General features: G+C 27.5%; 1 protein-coding gene across 1 annotated transcript; it reads right to left on the bottom strand.

The window, feature by feature from the left end:
• Nucleotides 1-8,496: 8,496 nt before the first annotated feature.
• LOC145945062 (proto-oncogene tyrosine-protein kinase ROS-like) lies at nucleotides 8,497-18,197 on the bottom strand. Its single transcript, XM_083053897.1, has 9 exons — nucleotides 17,209-18,197; nucleotides 15,498-15,648; nucleotides 14,856-14,937; nucleotides 14,076-14,729; nucleotides 12,383-13,809; nucleotides 12,117-12,215; nucleotides 11,769-11,962; nucleotides 10,485-10,955; nucleotides 8,497-9,375 (listed from the first exon to the last, which is right to left on the bottom strand). The coding sequence occupies exons 1-9, from the start codon at nucleotides 17,314-17,316 to the stop codon at nucleotides 9,031-9,033; spliced, it is 3,531 nt and encodes a 1,176-aa protein (XP_082910023.1). The 5' UTR covers nucleotides 17,317-18,197; the 3' UTR covers nucleotides 8,497-9,030.
• Between the last annotated feature and the right edge of the window lie 782 nt (nucleotides 18,198-18,979).

An 18,979-nucleotide genomic window follows, 5' to 3' on the forward strand; every position in this document is an offset into this window, starting at 1 on the left:
ATTTTTTTTCAATTAATTTTTTTTTACACTTATAAATGTGTTTCTTTTTTCCGTGTTAGTTTCGCTCGTGCGTTATTATCAACGTGTGTTGTACCGTACAATATGTGTAACATAGTACTTTCTGTATTATATCAACACGCTTTAAGTGTGTTTGAATTAACGTGTTGTTAACGAGTTGCGTCGAGAAAATGTGTATAACACCTACACTACAAAAAATGGCCGTGTTCGATGTGTGTTCAACGTGTGTAGAAATAACACATAACACACTTTTCTCACGTGTACTGAACGGCTGCTGTGTTGATACTACACACTTTGAATAGAATAATACGTGTACAATACACGTAAATGTGTAGTTTTAATATGGTTAGGTGTTATATACACTTCTCGATTACAACTCGTTAACAACACGTTAATTCAAACACACTTAAAGCGTGTTGATATAATACAGAAAGTACTATGTTACACATATCGTACGGTACAACACACGTTGATAATAACGCACGAGCGAAACTAACACGGAAAAAAGAAACACATTTATAAGTGTGTTAAAAAATTAATTGAAAAAAAATACAAAGAACTAAAGAAAATATATAATGACTAACTCTGTAATGGGTGACTAATCATGTAATAAAAATGTATAATATATAAGCTAACTAATATATAGACCTATCTATATAACATGCTACCTAACTAAAATATATATATGTAAACACAACTCTATACAAATATATGTATAACAAAATATTATAATTTATAAAATCATTAATAATTGATCAGATCAGTATTAAAAGTTTGTATTTTGTGTTTAAATTCGTATAAAAGAAATAAAAATTTAATATAAACATATAAATAAATTAATCCTACGGAAAATCCATACGAAAAATTAATCAAAAAAATTAGAAATCCCGCTGTAAAACAATTTTAGGGGTGTTCGACGGCCGTAGAAGTAACGTGCAAAATGTTGCATCATGTACATCGTATACACATAATGCAACGAATACGCGTAAAACGTGTAAAAACAACACGCATAGATGCATACATTCAACACACGTGTGTTCTTATTTTACACACGATGAAACGTGTAAAAAGTGTCTACAGAATAACACGCTTAAAATGTGTAAAAGTAACACACTTGTTTTTGCAGTGTAACCATATTAAAACTACACATTTACGTGTATTGTAAAACGAATATTCTGTTCAAAGTGTGTAGTATCAACACAGTAGCCGTTCAGTACACGTGAGCAAAGTGTGTTATGTCTTATTTCTACACACGTTGAACACACATCGGACACGCCCATTTTTTGCAGTGTTATAGTCACGCTATCAGAATAATTCTGATCCGGCTGGAGATTTTGTAAAATGAGATGATTGTTGTTTTCGGGCACTGGAATATCCTTAATGAAACATAACATAAAAAAGAAATAAGTAAGGCAGCTAGGCCAGAAATTCCACGGTATCATTAATGATAAATAAAATAGTAAATATAAAAATATATATAAATAAGATTACCATAAAAAATAACATATATGTCGAAATAACTAAAATGAGCATAAAATTTTTTGTTTTGGAAAAATATAAGCATGATATTTTTATTTATAATTCCATTCCTCATTTATAATGTGTTAAATATTATGTAATTTCATTTCTAAAATATTTATTTCTATTATTTTTCAACATATTTTCTTGCAATATATCAAACATGATTCTTGTATTAATAAAAAAGTCCCGCAGAATAGGCAGAATAACGATTATTTAATAAGAATTCATAATTGGTTCCATTTTAACAAATGATATATGAAAATGTTACACTCTTCGATTCCTGAAGCAATTTTGCTGATAGTTAGAGCTAATGATTTAGTCTTTTAGCGATTGTTAGTTAACTTTTTAGAACAAGCGAGTTTACTTTTTAATAATCCGTCAGTTAGGCTTAAAATTTCAATAATAACGTTTGTATTTCAAGAATAAAAATGTTTAAAATATTGTCTTTTATGTGTATATATGTGATTATACAAATTATATTAATTTTTGTACTTAAAATTTTTTCGAAATTCTTTTTGATTATTGTTATATCTTTTAACGCAAACAAATTCTAGAAAACAGGATACCATATACTTTCGATTGACATTATCACGTTATATAAGAATATGTGCATATTCTACATATAACTATTTAAATGGATATCTATATTCATATGGCTATATAAATGGATATACTATGAATGTTATATATATATACATTTTTCTAGTTAGATTGGAATAGATTGCTGTTACGTATATTGTTCATTTAACTATTGGCCCTATAAAGTTAATTGATACAATTTGAATTTTATTATACCAATATAGTCGACATTCCTTTATATGTAAATAGCACAAATGTAACTATACTTGACACATCAAAATGACGCTGACTTTTTGAATTAATTTAGTTAAATAAAAATTATTTTACATGTCTTATTATATATATATCATTAAATTATTATAAATATTTAATAAAGTAAATAAGATCTTTTTACAAATTGATGAAAAATCATAAAACTCAATTCAAGTGTCATATACAGTATGTATGTATGTATCAAAATAGTGAAAAATTAACAGAGAATCTCTTTAATATTAATCATTATTATTCTTAAAAATAGCAATAGAAACACAAACATAATACAGTCAAATTTTAATATTTCGTCTTAATTAAGTTTAATTTTGTACTATATTTGTTAGAATTTAATTTATATCTCTATAAATCCATATATGGCGCTTGAGGTAGTACTATATCAAGTGCTGCCCCTAGTAACTTATGTATCGAGTATGCGCTCTCTTATATAGCTTTAGCGTATGTCTTTTTGTCCTGTCTTGACTTATTTTCCGTCCGTTGCCCTGTGATTATATTTTTTAGTCTAACCAAGTGTTATTATTTATCACTGCATTCCTCATCCCGTAAAGTATACCTGCTACAATACAAATTATACATCCATTTATAAGCAAAATAAAATTTTCAAGTTCTATACATCCTTTCTCAATGCATCATACTTTTTAGTTTTTTGTATAGTTTTATTTTATTATATTATACAGTATGTAATATTATTATATTACACGTTTTAGTTACTCAAATAAACTGCACTGTTACTTGTAATAAAATTTAATTGTTTTTTAATGAAGCGAAAAAAATCTCTTACCTGCGTGAAATTTAAATCCGGACACACACACTGCAAAAAATGGGCGTGTTCGATGTGTGTTCAACGTGTGTAGAAATAAGACATAACACACTTTGCTCACGTGTACTGAACGGCTGCTGTGTTGATACTACACACTTTGAATAGAATAATACGTGTACAATACACGTAAATGTGTAGTTTTAATATGGTTAGGTGTTATACACACTTCTCGATTACAATTCGTTAACAACACGTTAATTCAAACACACTTAAAGCGTGTTGATATAATACAGAAAGTACTATGTTACACATATCGTACGGTACAACACACGTTGATAATAACGCACGAGCGAAACTAACACGGAAAAAAGAAACACATTTATAAGTGTGTAAAAAAATTAATTGAAAAAAAATACAAAGAACTAAAGAAAATATATAATGACTAACTCTGTAATGGGTGACTAACCATGTAATAAAAATGTATAATATATAAGCTAACTAATATATAGACCTATCTATATAACATGCTACCTAACTAAAATATATATATGTAAACACAACTATATACAAATATATGTATAACAAAATATTATAATTTATAAAATCATTAATAATTGATCAGATCAGTATTAAAAGTTTGTATTATGTGTTTAAATTCGTATAAAAGAAATAAAAATTTAATATAAACATATAAATAAATTAATCCTACGGAAAATCCATACGAAAAATGAATCAAAAAAATTAGAAATCCCGCTGTAAAACAATTTTAGGGGTGTTCGACGGCCGTAGAAGTAACGTGCAAAATGTTGCATCATGTACATCGTATACATATAATGCAACGAATACGCGTAAAACGTGTAAAAACAACACGCATAGATGCATACATTCAACACACGTGTGTTCTTATTTTACACACGATGAAACGTGTAAAAAGTGTCTACAGAATAACACGCTTAAAATGTGTAAAAGTAACACACTTGTTTTTGCAGTGATAGTACTTTCTGTATTATATCAACACGCTTTAAGTGTGTTTGAATTAACGTGTTGTTAACGAGTTGTAATCGAGAAGTGTGTATAACACCTAACCATATTAAAACTACACATTTACGTGTATTGTACACGTATTATTCTATTCAAAGTGTGTAGTATCAACACAGCAGCCGTTCAGTACACGTGAGCAAAGTGTGTTATGTCTTATTTCTACACACGTTGAACACACATCGAACACGCCCATTTTTTGCAGTGTGAGGATTGTCCAGAACGGTATGATTCTGTGTCAAAATCGCGATAGCTGCCTTCACCAGCTTTAAACTTTTCAATAAAACGTATAATTTCAACTTAAACATAATAATTTCGGTGAATGATGGCGCTCAATTTTTAGTCACCAGTGTTGTTTTTCTTTTTATTCTGTGGATGATTCAGATCTAATCGATACTTTATTATGTTCTCGATGAATTCTTTAGAATCCAGTTTGCGAATCGCATTATTATCTTCCAATTTTTAAAAGTATCTTTTTATTATTAATATATATCTTAGATCATATGAGAACTTCTAGTAAGTAAAAGGTAATTTTTATAATTTTTCGATGACAACCAATAACATACAAAGCGACACGTATTCACTCCTGATTGTATCGAAGATAATAATATATCTTTTTTCTAATTTTTTTTAAATATTTCGTAAAAATATAATCAATAAAAAGATAATTGAACAATTTATAAGTAATCCAAAAATGATAGAATTTTTAATTTTTTATCACTTTCACCGCTATTCAAGCATAAAATATTATCCACGTTGATATTTGTCATATTTTTTGTTTCACTAAAAATATAAACACTTATGATTACTTTTTTTATGCATATTGTATACTGTATACTATGCACGTTTTTAAAATCCACTATTTGTGCATATTGTTGTGTGATATTTATATGACAGTATTTGAATCAAATGACGCGCAACATTGTCTTTTTTCGTGGCAATCGCAATCGTAACTGACTCCGCAGACTAGACCGATCTGATCATGCTTTATTTGCTGCCCTCTGTTTATGATTCACTTCTCTCTGCTTGATCGATGACACTCATTGTCAGTGTTTCTTCCAACAGTTACTTATTCCAACAGCTTTCACGAATAATTATATTCTATATATATACAGGGTGTCCCATAATTCGTGAACCACCCGTCAGTTGCAGGTAGAGCATGTTGAACTGAATAGAAAAGTCCTCTACCATTTTGCGATTTTCGCAATAATTAATGAGAAATAAATTAAAGAAGATCAGCCAATTCGCGTGACGACGGCGAGAAAAGACAGCCCAGTTTCATATCGTTACTAAGCATGCGGCAAAAAGAAACAGTATAATGTTACACGGTTGCTTGGCGCGCGATGAAGCGGGGAGGAGCGCTTTACAAAAGACAGTAACTACATACGAGTAGCGCTAACTCTGGATCCCCGAGTGGGCTGTCTCTTCTCGCTAAACGCTTATCATCGCTCGAATTGGCTGATTTTCTTTAATTTATTTCTCTCTTATTATTGAGAATATCACAAAATGGTAGAGGACTTATCTACTCGGTTTAACTAGCTCTACCTGCACACGACGGTTGATGCGACTATTACCGGATACCCTGTATATATATATTTATACATATATATATCTATATTTATACATATATATATATATTTTATATGAGGCGCATTTTTAAAGTAAGGTCCGGTTTAAAATAAAAAAAGATCTTGACATTTAAAAATAATTTATTATAAGCAAAAACTTCTACAAGCTTACTTTATTGCAATAAATTTTGTGTTCTGGTATCGAACAATCGAATTCGAACATCGTATTAAAATCATGATTAAAGAGATTAGCGTAGGTTCTTGATTCCAGATCCCATTTGAATACTTTTATGCAATACGAATCAATTAATCTATACGAATTATGCAATACGAATTAATTAATAAATAATTAAGGTATTGGATTTTTATGCGTCGTTGATACGTTCATTAAATCTGTATAAACTTCTTAAATAGCTGATTTCTGTCAAAAAATATTAATGAAAAATTAATTTGTTAATTAAATTTTAAAATAATAATATATTAAGAATATTAAAATAGTAATACGTTGTAAAATGATACGCTATAATATCTTATTCGCAAATAATATTTTTTTTACAGAAATCAGTTTATAACTGTCAAAAATATTAATCCAGTTTAAAATATTGTAACATATTATTTAAAACATTACTTTTACTTATGTAATATATTAATATGAAAATTTAATTAGCAAATAAACGCCTCAAATAGCTGCTTTCTTTAAAAAGTCTTAATTAAGCTTTAAAAAGTTAATTTGCTAATTAAGTTGTAAAATATTATGTTAAAAAAATTAAAATAGTGATATGTTGTAAATAATATGTTATAATATCTTATTCTGGATTATAATATTTTTTTCCTAGAAATTAGCTGATAACTGTCAAAAATATTAATCGAGTTTAAAGTATTATAACTCATTATTTTAAAAATATTATTTTCGATTCTGTAACATATATTATTATTATAAATATTTAATTAGCAAATAAACGTCTTAAATAGCAGATTTCTGTCAAAAAATATTAATTTGTTAGTTAAATTTTGAAATAATAATATATTAAAAATATTAAGATAGTAATATGTTGTAAAATAATAATATATATTTTTTTTCATTCGATCGCTTTTCCACTTAAAAGTTTTGAAAAATTGCGAAATTTAATTATGTTTATATTTTTGTTTTTGATACAATCGAATATACTACAATCGTTACATTGTACATTGGGATTAATCGAAGAAAATATACTATATAGTTTTATAGCTTGATTATATAAATCATTATAATCGATCTTGAAATAGTTTTATCAAGTAAGAGAAAACTCAAAATTTATACGAGATACATGGAGGGGAGAACATCAATTCGATTAGTGGTATTTAAATCATTGTGAAGATTACATGGAACATTGGTCATAGTCGAGAATCGTATGAAAGCCGATCGAGTATAAAAATATCTACAAGAAGAGAAAATTGTTATGTTAAAAACGTTACAAACGTTATGTGTTTTACTAAAACTGTTAATGCTAACGAAAATGACCATAATGTTTTCGTCAGGAAATCTAGGGATTCTGGAAAATCTTTGAAGCTCCGGTCCAAGAAGTTACAAAGAAAAGTATTTTCGTATACTCTAATTTATATACTTTACGCTAATAATAGATTTTTTCATGAAGAAAATTGAATGTTATATATTGCAGACAATACACTATTTGTGTAATTAAAACTGTATAATACGTAAAACTAAAGTTTTAATTTAAAAAAAAATGTATATAAAGTTTATTAATTTTACGTCACACATTCAAAAATCAATGTTATGTAATCAAATTAAAACTTAAAATTAAATTTAATTCAGACGATATATTAAAATTATTAAGCAATATGTATTATTATAATATAATTGTTAGATTTAAAAGAAAGAATTTTAAAAATTAATGATTTCGTTCATTTCATTTTTTTTGTTACTTAATAAGTTTGTGACACATTTACATAAATTGTTTGTAATTTCTAAAACATTTTTATTTCTCTAGATATGTTCAAATTTACTAATTTTTATTTAAAACTTGCAGGGTAATTTATTTTTTATTTAACGAAATTAATATAGAAAATCAGAAAATTTTAGTTAAAATAATTCGCATGCTCAACGGCTACTAAACATCGAAGAAAGATTGGTGAAGTTGAACTTCGAATTGGGGACAATTAATCAATCTATGAATAATATGCGCAATAAGCTGTCACTTTTGCTATATGTGAGAATTTATATACACTATTTATCACTTAATGTATATATATATATATATATATATATATATATATATATGTTATATATGTATGTACATATTTTTATCAGATATAAATCTAAAGTTTATAGCATTGCGCTCTCGAGAAAATTCGTTTGCATTAAAAAATATTTCATAAGATGTTTTCAAATACAGGAATTTATAAAATTTTTATGATCATGAAGAAAATGATAATAAAAATATATATATCTTATATATATGTTAAAATATAAACATTATTGAAATTTTAGTGATAACAAACGCACTCGTGAAAAAGAAAGTCAAGTTAAGATAGAGTTACTTATTAGAAGAAATTAATTAATTATTTTGAAACTAATATAAAAACAGAATTATGAGTCAAAATTCCTTCAACAATCGAAGAAAGTCAAGCTCCCATGATTTATTTACTAAGAGAAATAGTTCTTACTTAGAGAAAAAATAGAGAAAAAAAGTTTCTTACTTGTTTAAAGTTTTAAATAAACATGCAATGCCATAATGAGATAAGTTGGAATCTTATTTCAAGAAGTCATTTGATTCTTCTCTGAGATAACATCTATGCAACTAGCGAATTTACGGAGTACGGAATTCTCTACCACTTTCTAATAAAGCATTGACTTGGCCTAATTAAAAAGCGTTTGTCATTTTCGTGCTATGATACTGAATTAATATGATAATATATAAAATTTTAATCTCTAAAATGATATACTTTTTATTTATCATTCGGTAAATTCTTTAAAGCTAATTTACGAATCGCAAGTTATATCTTTCTCTTACGTATTAAGATTTCTCTTTGTAACAGATCACGATGGATCTGCATTCGAGCAGTCATACAACTTCTAGTAAATATATAGTTTATTACCTATCTTTGAAAAATGAATTATGAAATGAAAATGATAAGTTCACATACAGATATACCTATATATATAAACGTATAATACAGACAGTATAATTTCAAATATCCCATAGATGTAAAACTCATCGTTTCTTCTTAACATATATATATATACAAACAATTAATTAATTGCCGGCTATATAATATTCATTGATGCGTCGGATTCACTATTGCGTCTTCTGTGTCGCTTCTTAGAGCTATAATATTGTTCAGACAAAGTTTAAAGTTTGGTCTCTCATTCGCTGCACTCCAGCAACGCTGCATTAGTTGGTATAACGAGGATGGACAGTTCAGAGGCATCTGCAATCTGCCTCCCGTGCGTACATAATCCATCACTTCGAGATTAGTTCTGGTAGAGTAAGGTTGCTCACCTAACGATGTAATCTCCCACATTAGTACTCCGAATGACCAAACATCGCTATAAGAAGTAAATATTCCGTCCACTAAGGATTCCTGTGCCATCCAACGAACAGGAAGCAGACCTTCTCCTTCCTAAAATATAATTTTAACAAAGTTATATTTTCTATTCTAATTATCCATTTTTGCAATAAGTATTCTTAAGCAAAAAACGTTTACTAATATTTTGCATTATACATTATACATATACAGGATGTCCCATTTTAATCTCCCCAGGCAAACATCTCGAAAAATATGGAAGATACGAAAAAATGTTTCGGACAAAAGTTGTTGGACTTGAAGGGGGACAGATGATGAAAATATGGACTTGACCTTGAATGACCTATTGAAGGTCAGGTCAAGGTCTTCGTTGTTTTCTTAAATAGAACCCCCTAATTGTTGCATATTCTTTTAGGCCTTGTTGAAACGTTTTCAAAACACTACCTATTGATGTCTCTTACGCAAGCCGTTCCTAAGATACGAAGCTTCAAAGTTGACATATTACCGGCATTTGCATTATCCAATGTACACCGTGGAGAGGTTGTTCAGTCAAATTGTGTATGTGTGCGTGTGTGTGCTTCTTTAGTAAAACTTTTATCTCTCTTTCTCTACCATTTTCTTATTCTTTCCCTTACATTAAAATAACCAGAAGAAAAATAATTAGAGAAAAGTTAAACTACAGAAGCACACACACACACACATACACAATTTGAACAACCTCCCCGCGGTGTACATTGGATAATGCGAATGCCGATGATATGTCAACTTTGAAGCTTCGTATCTTGGGAACGGCTTGTGTAAGAGACATCAATAGGTAGTGTTTTGAAAACGTCTCAACAAGGCCTACAAGAATATGCAATAGAAAATAGGGGGTTCCATTTAAGAAAACATCGATGATCTTAACCTGACCTTCAATAGGTCACTCAAGGTCAAGTCCACATTTTCATCATCTGTCCCCCTTCAAGTTCTACCACTTTTGTCTGAAACATTTTTCTGTATCTTCGATATTTTTCGAGATGTTTATCTGGGGAGATTAAAATGGGACACCCTATATATTGGAGAAAGACATATGAAAATATATGCATAGTCTTCTTTTTTCTTAAATTCTATTTGACTTACAGATATAATATAAAATAATATAAAAAAACGCTACAATAGAAAAACACTTTCAAAAAGTTTCATCTTTTTTAATTAATTATATCTACCTTGCGGTAATAGTCATCCCTGCAAATATCTCTAGCAAGTCCGAAATCACCGATTTTGACGATACGATTCTCACGATCTCTCGCAAACACTAAACAATTTCGGCACGCGAGATCTCTATGCACAAAGCGCAGCTCTTCTAGATAGCAACAGCCTCGCGCAACATCTTCGCACATAGCGAGCAAGTCTTGTAGACGCAGAGCGTGTAAATCAGAAGGTTGTAATATTTGACACTCTCTCAAATATGTTTGCAGATCAGTTTCCATTAATTCCAACACGAGTAATGGAGAATCCCCGTCTAAGCAGATAGCTAGTAATCTTAACACATGTTCGTGTCTAAAGTGACTCATAAGCTTAGCCTCTTGCAAGAAATTCTTTTTTTCTTCCACGGAAGCACCCTTTTTTAACATTTTTATGGCAACGAATGTCTCTGATCCCGGTTCTTCTAAATCCTTGACATTCCCTTGATACACCTGCAAAATATTGAAAATTAATGTAACTTTTATTAAACAAGAAAAGATAATTTAATTTTATATAACATTATACATATATATTTTAATTTATTTTAAATAATTCAACGAAAAAATATTAAGTGCACTTGTATGTCTCATAAAAATTAATGTATTACTAATTCTTTTAAAAAGTTGATTTATATATCCGAAAAAATTGTATTCTCATCTTAAGTATATGCCACTTATCTTTATAATATCTTCCACTAAAATAGGCGCCAAAAGGATCCTCTTAATTTAGGAGGAAAATTCTCTAAAGAGATATTCTTAACATGCAAGAATATATACTTAATGAGATGTTTTTCTATCCGTGTATTATTAAAATTATTAATCGATATAACAAAAAACAGTCTTACAAATGGACATTTGTTACTTATTACATGTATATTTAAATATTAATTACACATATAATTAAATATTTTTTATGTATTTGACATAGTTAAATACACATTTTTGCTTATTATGTTATTATTTTTAATATTAATTGTAAACTTATAAATTTAAATAATATTTTATTAATTTTTATCTTACATTTATTATTAATTTATTATATTTATTTATTGCGGCGCTGAAATTGCAAAAAAAATAAGAATATATTCTGAATTTAATATAAAAGATGGAAATATTCTTATTCATTAAGAATATCTATTAAGAGGACTTATTAACGCATTTCAAGAAAACAATTTTTTTTGGTGTATAATTTACTAAGAAATGTGTATTTTTCATTTCTACATCTAAATATTAATGACTTAAAATATGACATTACGAAAATTTTACCATTCCGAATGCGCCCCTTCCAAGGTGTTTTGTTAGTGTGATTTGCTCACGTTTGATTTTAGTCAGCATAAATTTATTTGGATTAAATTGCAACGCAGGACTGTATAGCGCATTGAACTGAACGTTTCCGATAGGTACCTCATGTAGAATCCTAGTCAAAGCCTGCTCGTTATCTTCTTTGCGTTGTCGGTATACTATTATAAGTTATGATATATTTAAATTATATTATGCATTGCAAATTTTAAATTTTGCTCTTTTAACAAGTAAGTTAACTTTTTTTTAGAAAATCTCTCTACTTACTACATTAATCATAATTTGTAATTAAAAAATTGTGTATCAAATACTTACAACAATAAATAAGATAGATGCAGGTTACAATAACGATAGCACCAAGGCTTAACATCAATATTAGATTATATTGCGTAGCTCGAATTATCGAATTATCACCTTTGTTACATAAAAATATAGTTTTAATTTTCTTGTCTTATTTGAATATTTCTACTTATAATTTTATCATTAAAAATATTTAATTCTTAAAATTCTGTAATACATTTATATGCATGTCAAATAAACAGATCATATTAAAATATCTACATATTATCATATTTGCTTACCAAGTGTTTGAAAAATAAATCTTTCATCAGATGGCCATGTAAAGTTTTCGTACTCAGGATATGTCAGTATCAAACGAAACTTGTATAAAGTTGCCGGTAGCAAGTTTTCTATATAATACGTTACTTTCTTATTATTCGTCTCAAAATTATCTGCGATTTGCCACTTTTGCATCGCATCATTTCTGTATTCCAGTATGTAATATATCGTCAGATTAACGCTAGGAATCCACGAAATATTCATATTGTTTATGCTAACTTCGCTCAAAGTTATATTGTTCGGTTTCGAGTACGTGTTCACGGTTTTGCTCAAACTGTCATTATAGAGATTGGTGTAGTTGGTTGGATACACACGTACATACACTAAGTATTTCTGTTCTGGCAGCAACGATTGGATTATTGTAAATAATTTGTTGTCTACTTTATTATTAATAAATGGCTTTTCTATCGGTTGCGTGGTGTTTACCGAGTTAATTGTTTTCCAATATACTCTATAAGTTACTGTCGCACAATTCAATTTCGTGTGTGGAATCCAATAAACTGCCGCTATAGTCGGCGTCAGAACCTGAACGGTCACATTTTCTGGAGCATTGAGTTTACTTTCGTTAGTTCTTAGTATGACTTCCGATCGGAATTGCAGGTCCATCGACAACTGATCAGAGTATAAATTGCTTACAGCTAGCTTCAGCTTGTATTCTGTAAACGGTGTTAAATTCTGAATTTCATAATGCCGCTCGTGTGTCTGTATATAAAATTCATTGATCTTGTTATCAAGGTTATTCACACAGCTTACGTAGATGATATATTTAGGAGTTGGTATGTTGTTTTTGCATTTGTGCTTGCGAGTCGATTCTGTCATCTTAAATTTCAAAACAATACTATTCGCTGTTATTTTTATTATTGTAATATTATAAATATTTTCATCAGGTATAAGGCATTCCTTCCGAGGATATGGTTGTAAGGAGGATGATTTACTAAACGATATTAGGGGATTAAAGTAATCCGTGCTGTTTATTATTTGCACGTGTTTAAATGCGTTTTTTTCACTGTCGACAAATGCATACTTCTTTTTTAAAATATGAACATAGAAATCTGATGTATTTACATAAGGTCCACTTAAATAAATGTTTGTTTTATCATATATAAAATGTGACACAGTCAGTGTGCCCATTTCAGCAGTTGAAATCAAATTGCATTTATTTATTTTAATGTTCTGCACAATTAATTCATGGTTTTTTCTACAGAATATTAGCGGCTCCTCTGTATTTGTTATGTCAAGTTTCATTTCAAAAAAAATTGTAAATAATGATGTTTTGTATGGACAAGAGGTCATATCGGTTTTTAAAAAAGATTGCACATTTTTTCCGTCAAGATCCGATTTCATTATTACAAACAGCATATCTAAAAACTTTTCTATCCAATATAAAAATCTGGAAAATATATATATTATTCTAAATGTGTATTATAAAACATAATTTTAATCTTAAAGTTAAAAGAATAATAAGCTTAGGTTGTTACAATTTTATGATAATTAATAATTTTATGATTTTTTATCTTTATTACAATTATTACATTCTTTATTACAATCTTTATTACATTATAGTGAATTACTGCAAAAAAATTAGAAAATAATATAGATTCTTAACTGAAAGACTCAAAAGTTTTTATTTTTTCAAGTGAATAATAGTTAACGTACCTCATAGACGGCTGTATAGTTAAATAAATAAGATTTTTTCTGTTCAAAATCTTATCATATTTGACTATGCCATTTTGCCACATTGTTAAGTCCAGCTTTAAAATTGACTCCCGATCTTCCATCCAATATAGATTTCTTCCTATCCAATCGATGCAGAGATTGTGGGAATTTTCTTTTAAACTAGTAATTTTTGTAATATTATTTGTATTCATATCCCCTATCATTAAATCTCGTATATACTCATTGTCAATATCAGTCGACTGGATCCAATAAATTTTATGTTCTGCTACAGAATAAGCGATATCTCTTGCATCATATAAGAAACCAAATATATTAAATAGATTAACGTATGTTCTTGAATCCAGGTCCCATATTTTGATACTGCTCCATGCATTTATTAATAATTGAGGTATCGGATTTTTATGCGTGGTTGATACGTTCATTAAATCCGTATAAGGTCCAACACCAGTTTCAGTATACGCTCGTACTCGGAAATAGTACGTCGTGTTAGGTTTTAGATTATGCTCTGTGCACTCCATTATAGTTAAAATAGATTTGTCGTCATAGATTTGAATCTTTTCTAGATTCTCGATGAACCAACATTGCACTGTATATCCTTGTATCACTTCGTTTGCAAATTCAGGTTGGTTCCATCTGTAAGACAAATTTTAGCCTATTTATATTTAATAATTTTTTATCAGAATTAATATTTTTATTGTATATTTCTATGTTAAATTTTAGAGAAAGAAAGGATATAGACTGAAAACTTAGATTCTTCACCTGAATGTCACAGAAATGTTGAATTTGTCATTTAGAAATCCATTGAACTCTACGAATGCTCTTGGCTCGCTCGGAATTATTCCTAGAGATTTTAAGATGGTACATTATAATATGTTTAAGTTGATTATCTCGGTAAATTAAAAACAATAATAATAATTTAACGTGCAATATATTAAAGAAAAAGAGAAAAAATAAACTTATGTTAAAAAATTGACAGAGCAAGTTTTTAAAATAATGAAATAACATAAAACTCTTGTGTGTGTGTGTGTGTTTCAAGACTTATGTTAGAAAAGTAATTGCTAAGTTATAATCAAAAAAGCTTCCAATAAAGTGCTAAACCCTTTTCTAAAATTTCCTATTTATTCACAAATCAGAAGTATATTATTTGCGACAGATTTAAAACAAACAAGAAAAATAATGAAATTGATGGTGTTTTCTAAATTCTGCTTTATTTTACATACAGTGTATACATTTTTTTCTCTCTTTTTGACAGAATGAATTTTATATTATCCTTGTTATTAGAAAATGGTTTAATATATTTTAAATTTAATTTTTACTCTCTCTTAAATTTACTTTATACTTACAACTTGTAAATATTTTGTTAATTTTTTATTAACGTTCTATATATTCATTGCATCTTACCAATAGAATCTGGGTTCATGGACATATTTACAAATGTAACTTCATCAACTTCATCGACATCATTTTTTATAGTCACGCTATCAGAATAATTCTGATCCGGCTCGAGATTTCGTAAAATGAGATGATTGTTGTTTTCGGGCACTGTAATATCCTTAATAAAATATAACATATAAAAAAAATAAGTAAGGCAACTAGGCCAGAAATTCCACGGTATCTTTAATGATAAATAAAATAGTCGTATATATAGAAATATATATAAATAAGATTTTCATAAAAAATAACATATATATGTCGAAATAACTAAAATGAGCATATAATTTTTTGTTTTTAATAATATTAGCTTGATATTTTTATTTATAATTCCATTCCTTATTTATAATGTGTTAAATATTATGTAATTTCATTTCTAAAATATTTATTCCTATTATTTTTCAACATATTTTCTTGCGAAATATCAAACATTATTCTTATATTAAAAAGAATGTCACGCAGAATAGGCAGAATAAGGATTATTTAATAAGAATTAATAATCGTTTTTTTTTAATAAATGATATATGAAAATGTTACTCTTTTCGATTCCTGAAGCTATTTTGCTGATAGTTATAGCTAATGATTAGTTTTTTTGCAATCGTTAGTTTTAACTTTTCAAAATAAACGAGGTTACTTTTTAATAATCCGTCAGTTATGTTTAAAATTTCAATAATAACGTTTGTATTTCAAGAATAAAAATCTTTAAAATATTCTCTTTTATGTGTATGTGTGTGATTATAAAAATGATATAAATTTTTGTACTTAAAATCTTGTCGAAATTCTTTTTGATTATGGTTATATCTTTTAACCCAAACAAATTCTGGAAAACCCGATACCAAAAACTTTCGATTGACGTTGCTACGATATATAAGAATATATATGGCTATATAAATGGATATACTACGAATATTATATACATCCATCAATAAATTTAAACGCGGGTAGCTAGTTATTGCTGTTACGTATATTGTTTATTTAACTATTGGCCTTATAAAGTTAATTAATACAATTTGAATTTTATTATACCAATATAGTCGACATTTCTTTATATGTATATAGAACAAATGCAACTATCCTTGATACATCAAAATGACGCTGACATTTTGAATTAATTTAGTTATATAAGAATTAATTTACAAGTCTTATTATATCATTAAATAATTATAATTATTTAATAAAGTAAATGAGTTTTTATTACAAATTGATGAAAAATCACATGAAACACAATTCAAGTGTCATATATATATATATATATATATATGTGTGTGTGTGTGTGTGTGTGTGTGTGTGTGTGTGTGTGTGTGTGTGTGTTTATGTATGTATGTATGTATCAAAATAGTGAAAAATTAACAGAACATCTCGTTAATATTAATAATTATTATTCTTAAAAATAGCAATAGAAACACAAACATAATACAGTCAAATTTTAATATTTCGTCTTAATGAAGTTTAACTTTGTACTATATTATACATCCATTTATAAACAAAATAAAATTTTCAAGCTTTATACATCCTTTCTCATTGGATCGTACTTTTTAGTTTTATGTGTAGTTTTATTTTATTATACAATTTGTAATATTATATTATATTACACATGTGTGAGTTTGAGTTACTCAAATAAACTGCACAATTACTTGTAATAACATTTAATTGTTTTTTAATAAACAAAAAAATTTCTTACTTGCGTAAAAAGATTGTCCGGGACGGTATGATTCTTTGTCAAAATGGTGATAGCTGCTTTCACCATCATAAAACTTTTCAATAAAACGCATAATCTCATCTTAAACATAATAATCTCTTCCTTCGATGAATGTTGGAAATCAATTTTTAGTCACCAGTATTCTTTTTCTTTTTATTCTATGGATTATTCAGATTTGATCTAATCGACTCGATACTTTATTATGAGCTCGATGAATTCTTTAGAATCTAGTTTGCGAATCGCGTTACTGTCTTCCAATATTACATTTTAATATATCTTTTTATAATCAATCACAATATATATATCTTAGATCATGTGAAGGAATTTTTAGTAAATAGTAATTTTTATAATTTTTCGATGGGAACCAATAACAGCACGAAGCAACACGTATTCACTTGATTGTATCGAAGATAATAATATATTTTTGTTGTAATTTCTTTTAATATTTCGTAAAAAGATAATCAATAAAAATGTAAACGAACAATTTATAAGCAATCCGAAAATTATAGAATTATAGGTTTTCTGTCACTTTCACCACTATTCTAGCATCAAATATTATCCACGTTGATATTTGTCATATTTTTTGTTTCACTAAAAATATAAAAAATTATGATTACTATTTTTATGCATATTGTATACTATGCATGTTTTTAGAATCCACTATTTGTGCATATTGATGTGTGATGTTTATATGACAGTATATTATTTGAATCAAATAACGCGCAACATTGTCCTTTTTCGTGGCAATCGCAATCGTAACTGACTCCCCAGACTAGACCGATCTGATCATGCTTTATTTGCTGCCCTCTCTTTATGATTCATTTCTCTCAGCTTGATCGATGATACTCAGTGTTTCTTCCAACAGTTACTTATTCCAACAGTTTTCACGAATAATAATATTCTATATATATATGTATATCCTATATGAGGCGCATTTTTAAAGTAAGATCCGGTTTGAAATAAGAAAAGATCTTGACATATAAATTTAATTCATTAAAATCAAAAATTTCTAGCTTACTTTATTGCAATAAATTTTGTGTTCTGCTATCGAACAAGCGAATTCAAACATCGTATTAAAATAATGATTAAAGAGATTAACGTAGGTTCTTAAATGCAGATCCCATTTGAATACTTTTATGCAATACAATCAATAATTAAGGTATTGGATTTTCGTGCGTCGTTGATATGTTCATTAAATCCGTATAAACGTCTTAAATAGCTGATTTCTGTCAAAAAATATTAATGAAACGTTAGTTTGTTAATTAAATGTTAAAATAATAATATATTAAGAATATTAAGATAGTAATATGTTGTAAAATAATATGCTATAATATCTTATCCGCGAATAATACTTTTTTTACAGAAATATCAGTTTATAACTGTCAAAAATATCAATCCAGTTCAAAATATTGTAACATATTATTTAAAACATTACTTTTACTTATGTAATATATTAATATGAAAATTTAATTAGCAAATAAACGCATCAAATAGCTGTTTTTTTAAGTGTTAATTTTAAGCGTTAATTTGCTATTTAAGTTGTAAAATAATATGTTAAAATAGTGATATGTTGTAAATAATATGTTATAATAGTGATATGTTGTAAATAATATGTTATAATATTTTATCCTGGATTATTATTTTTTTCACAGAAATTAGTTGATAATTGTCAAAAATATTAATCGAGTTTAAAGTATTATAACATATTATTTTAAATATATTATTTTTAATTCTGTAACATATATTATTATTA

The sequence above is a fragment of the Prenolepis imparis genome, unplaced genomic scaffold (genome assembly GCF_030444845.1).
Source record: "Prenolepis imparis isolate NDT839.2.m4 unplaced genomic scaffold, iyPreImpa1.0 SCAF_14, whole genome shotgun sequence".
In the NCBI taxonomy this organism is placed as follows: Eukaryota; Metazoa; Arthropoda; class Insecta; order Hymenoptera; family Formicidae; genus Prenolepis; species Prenolepis imparis.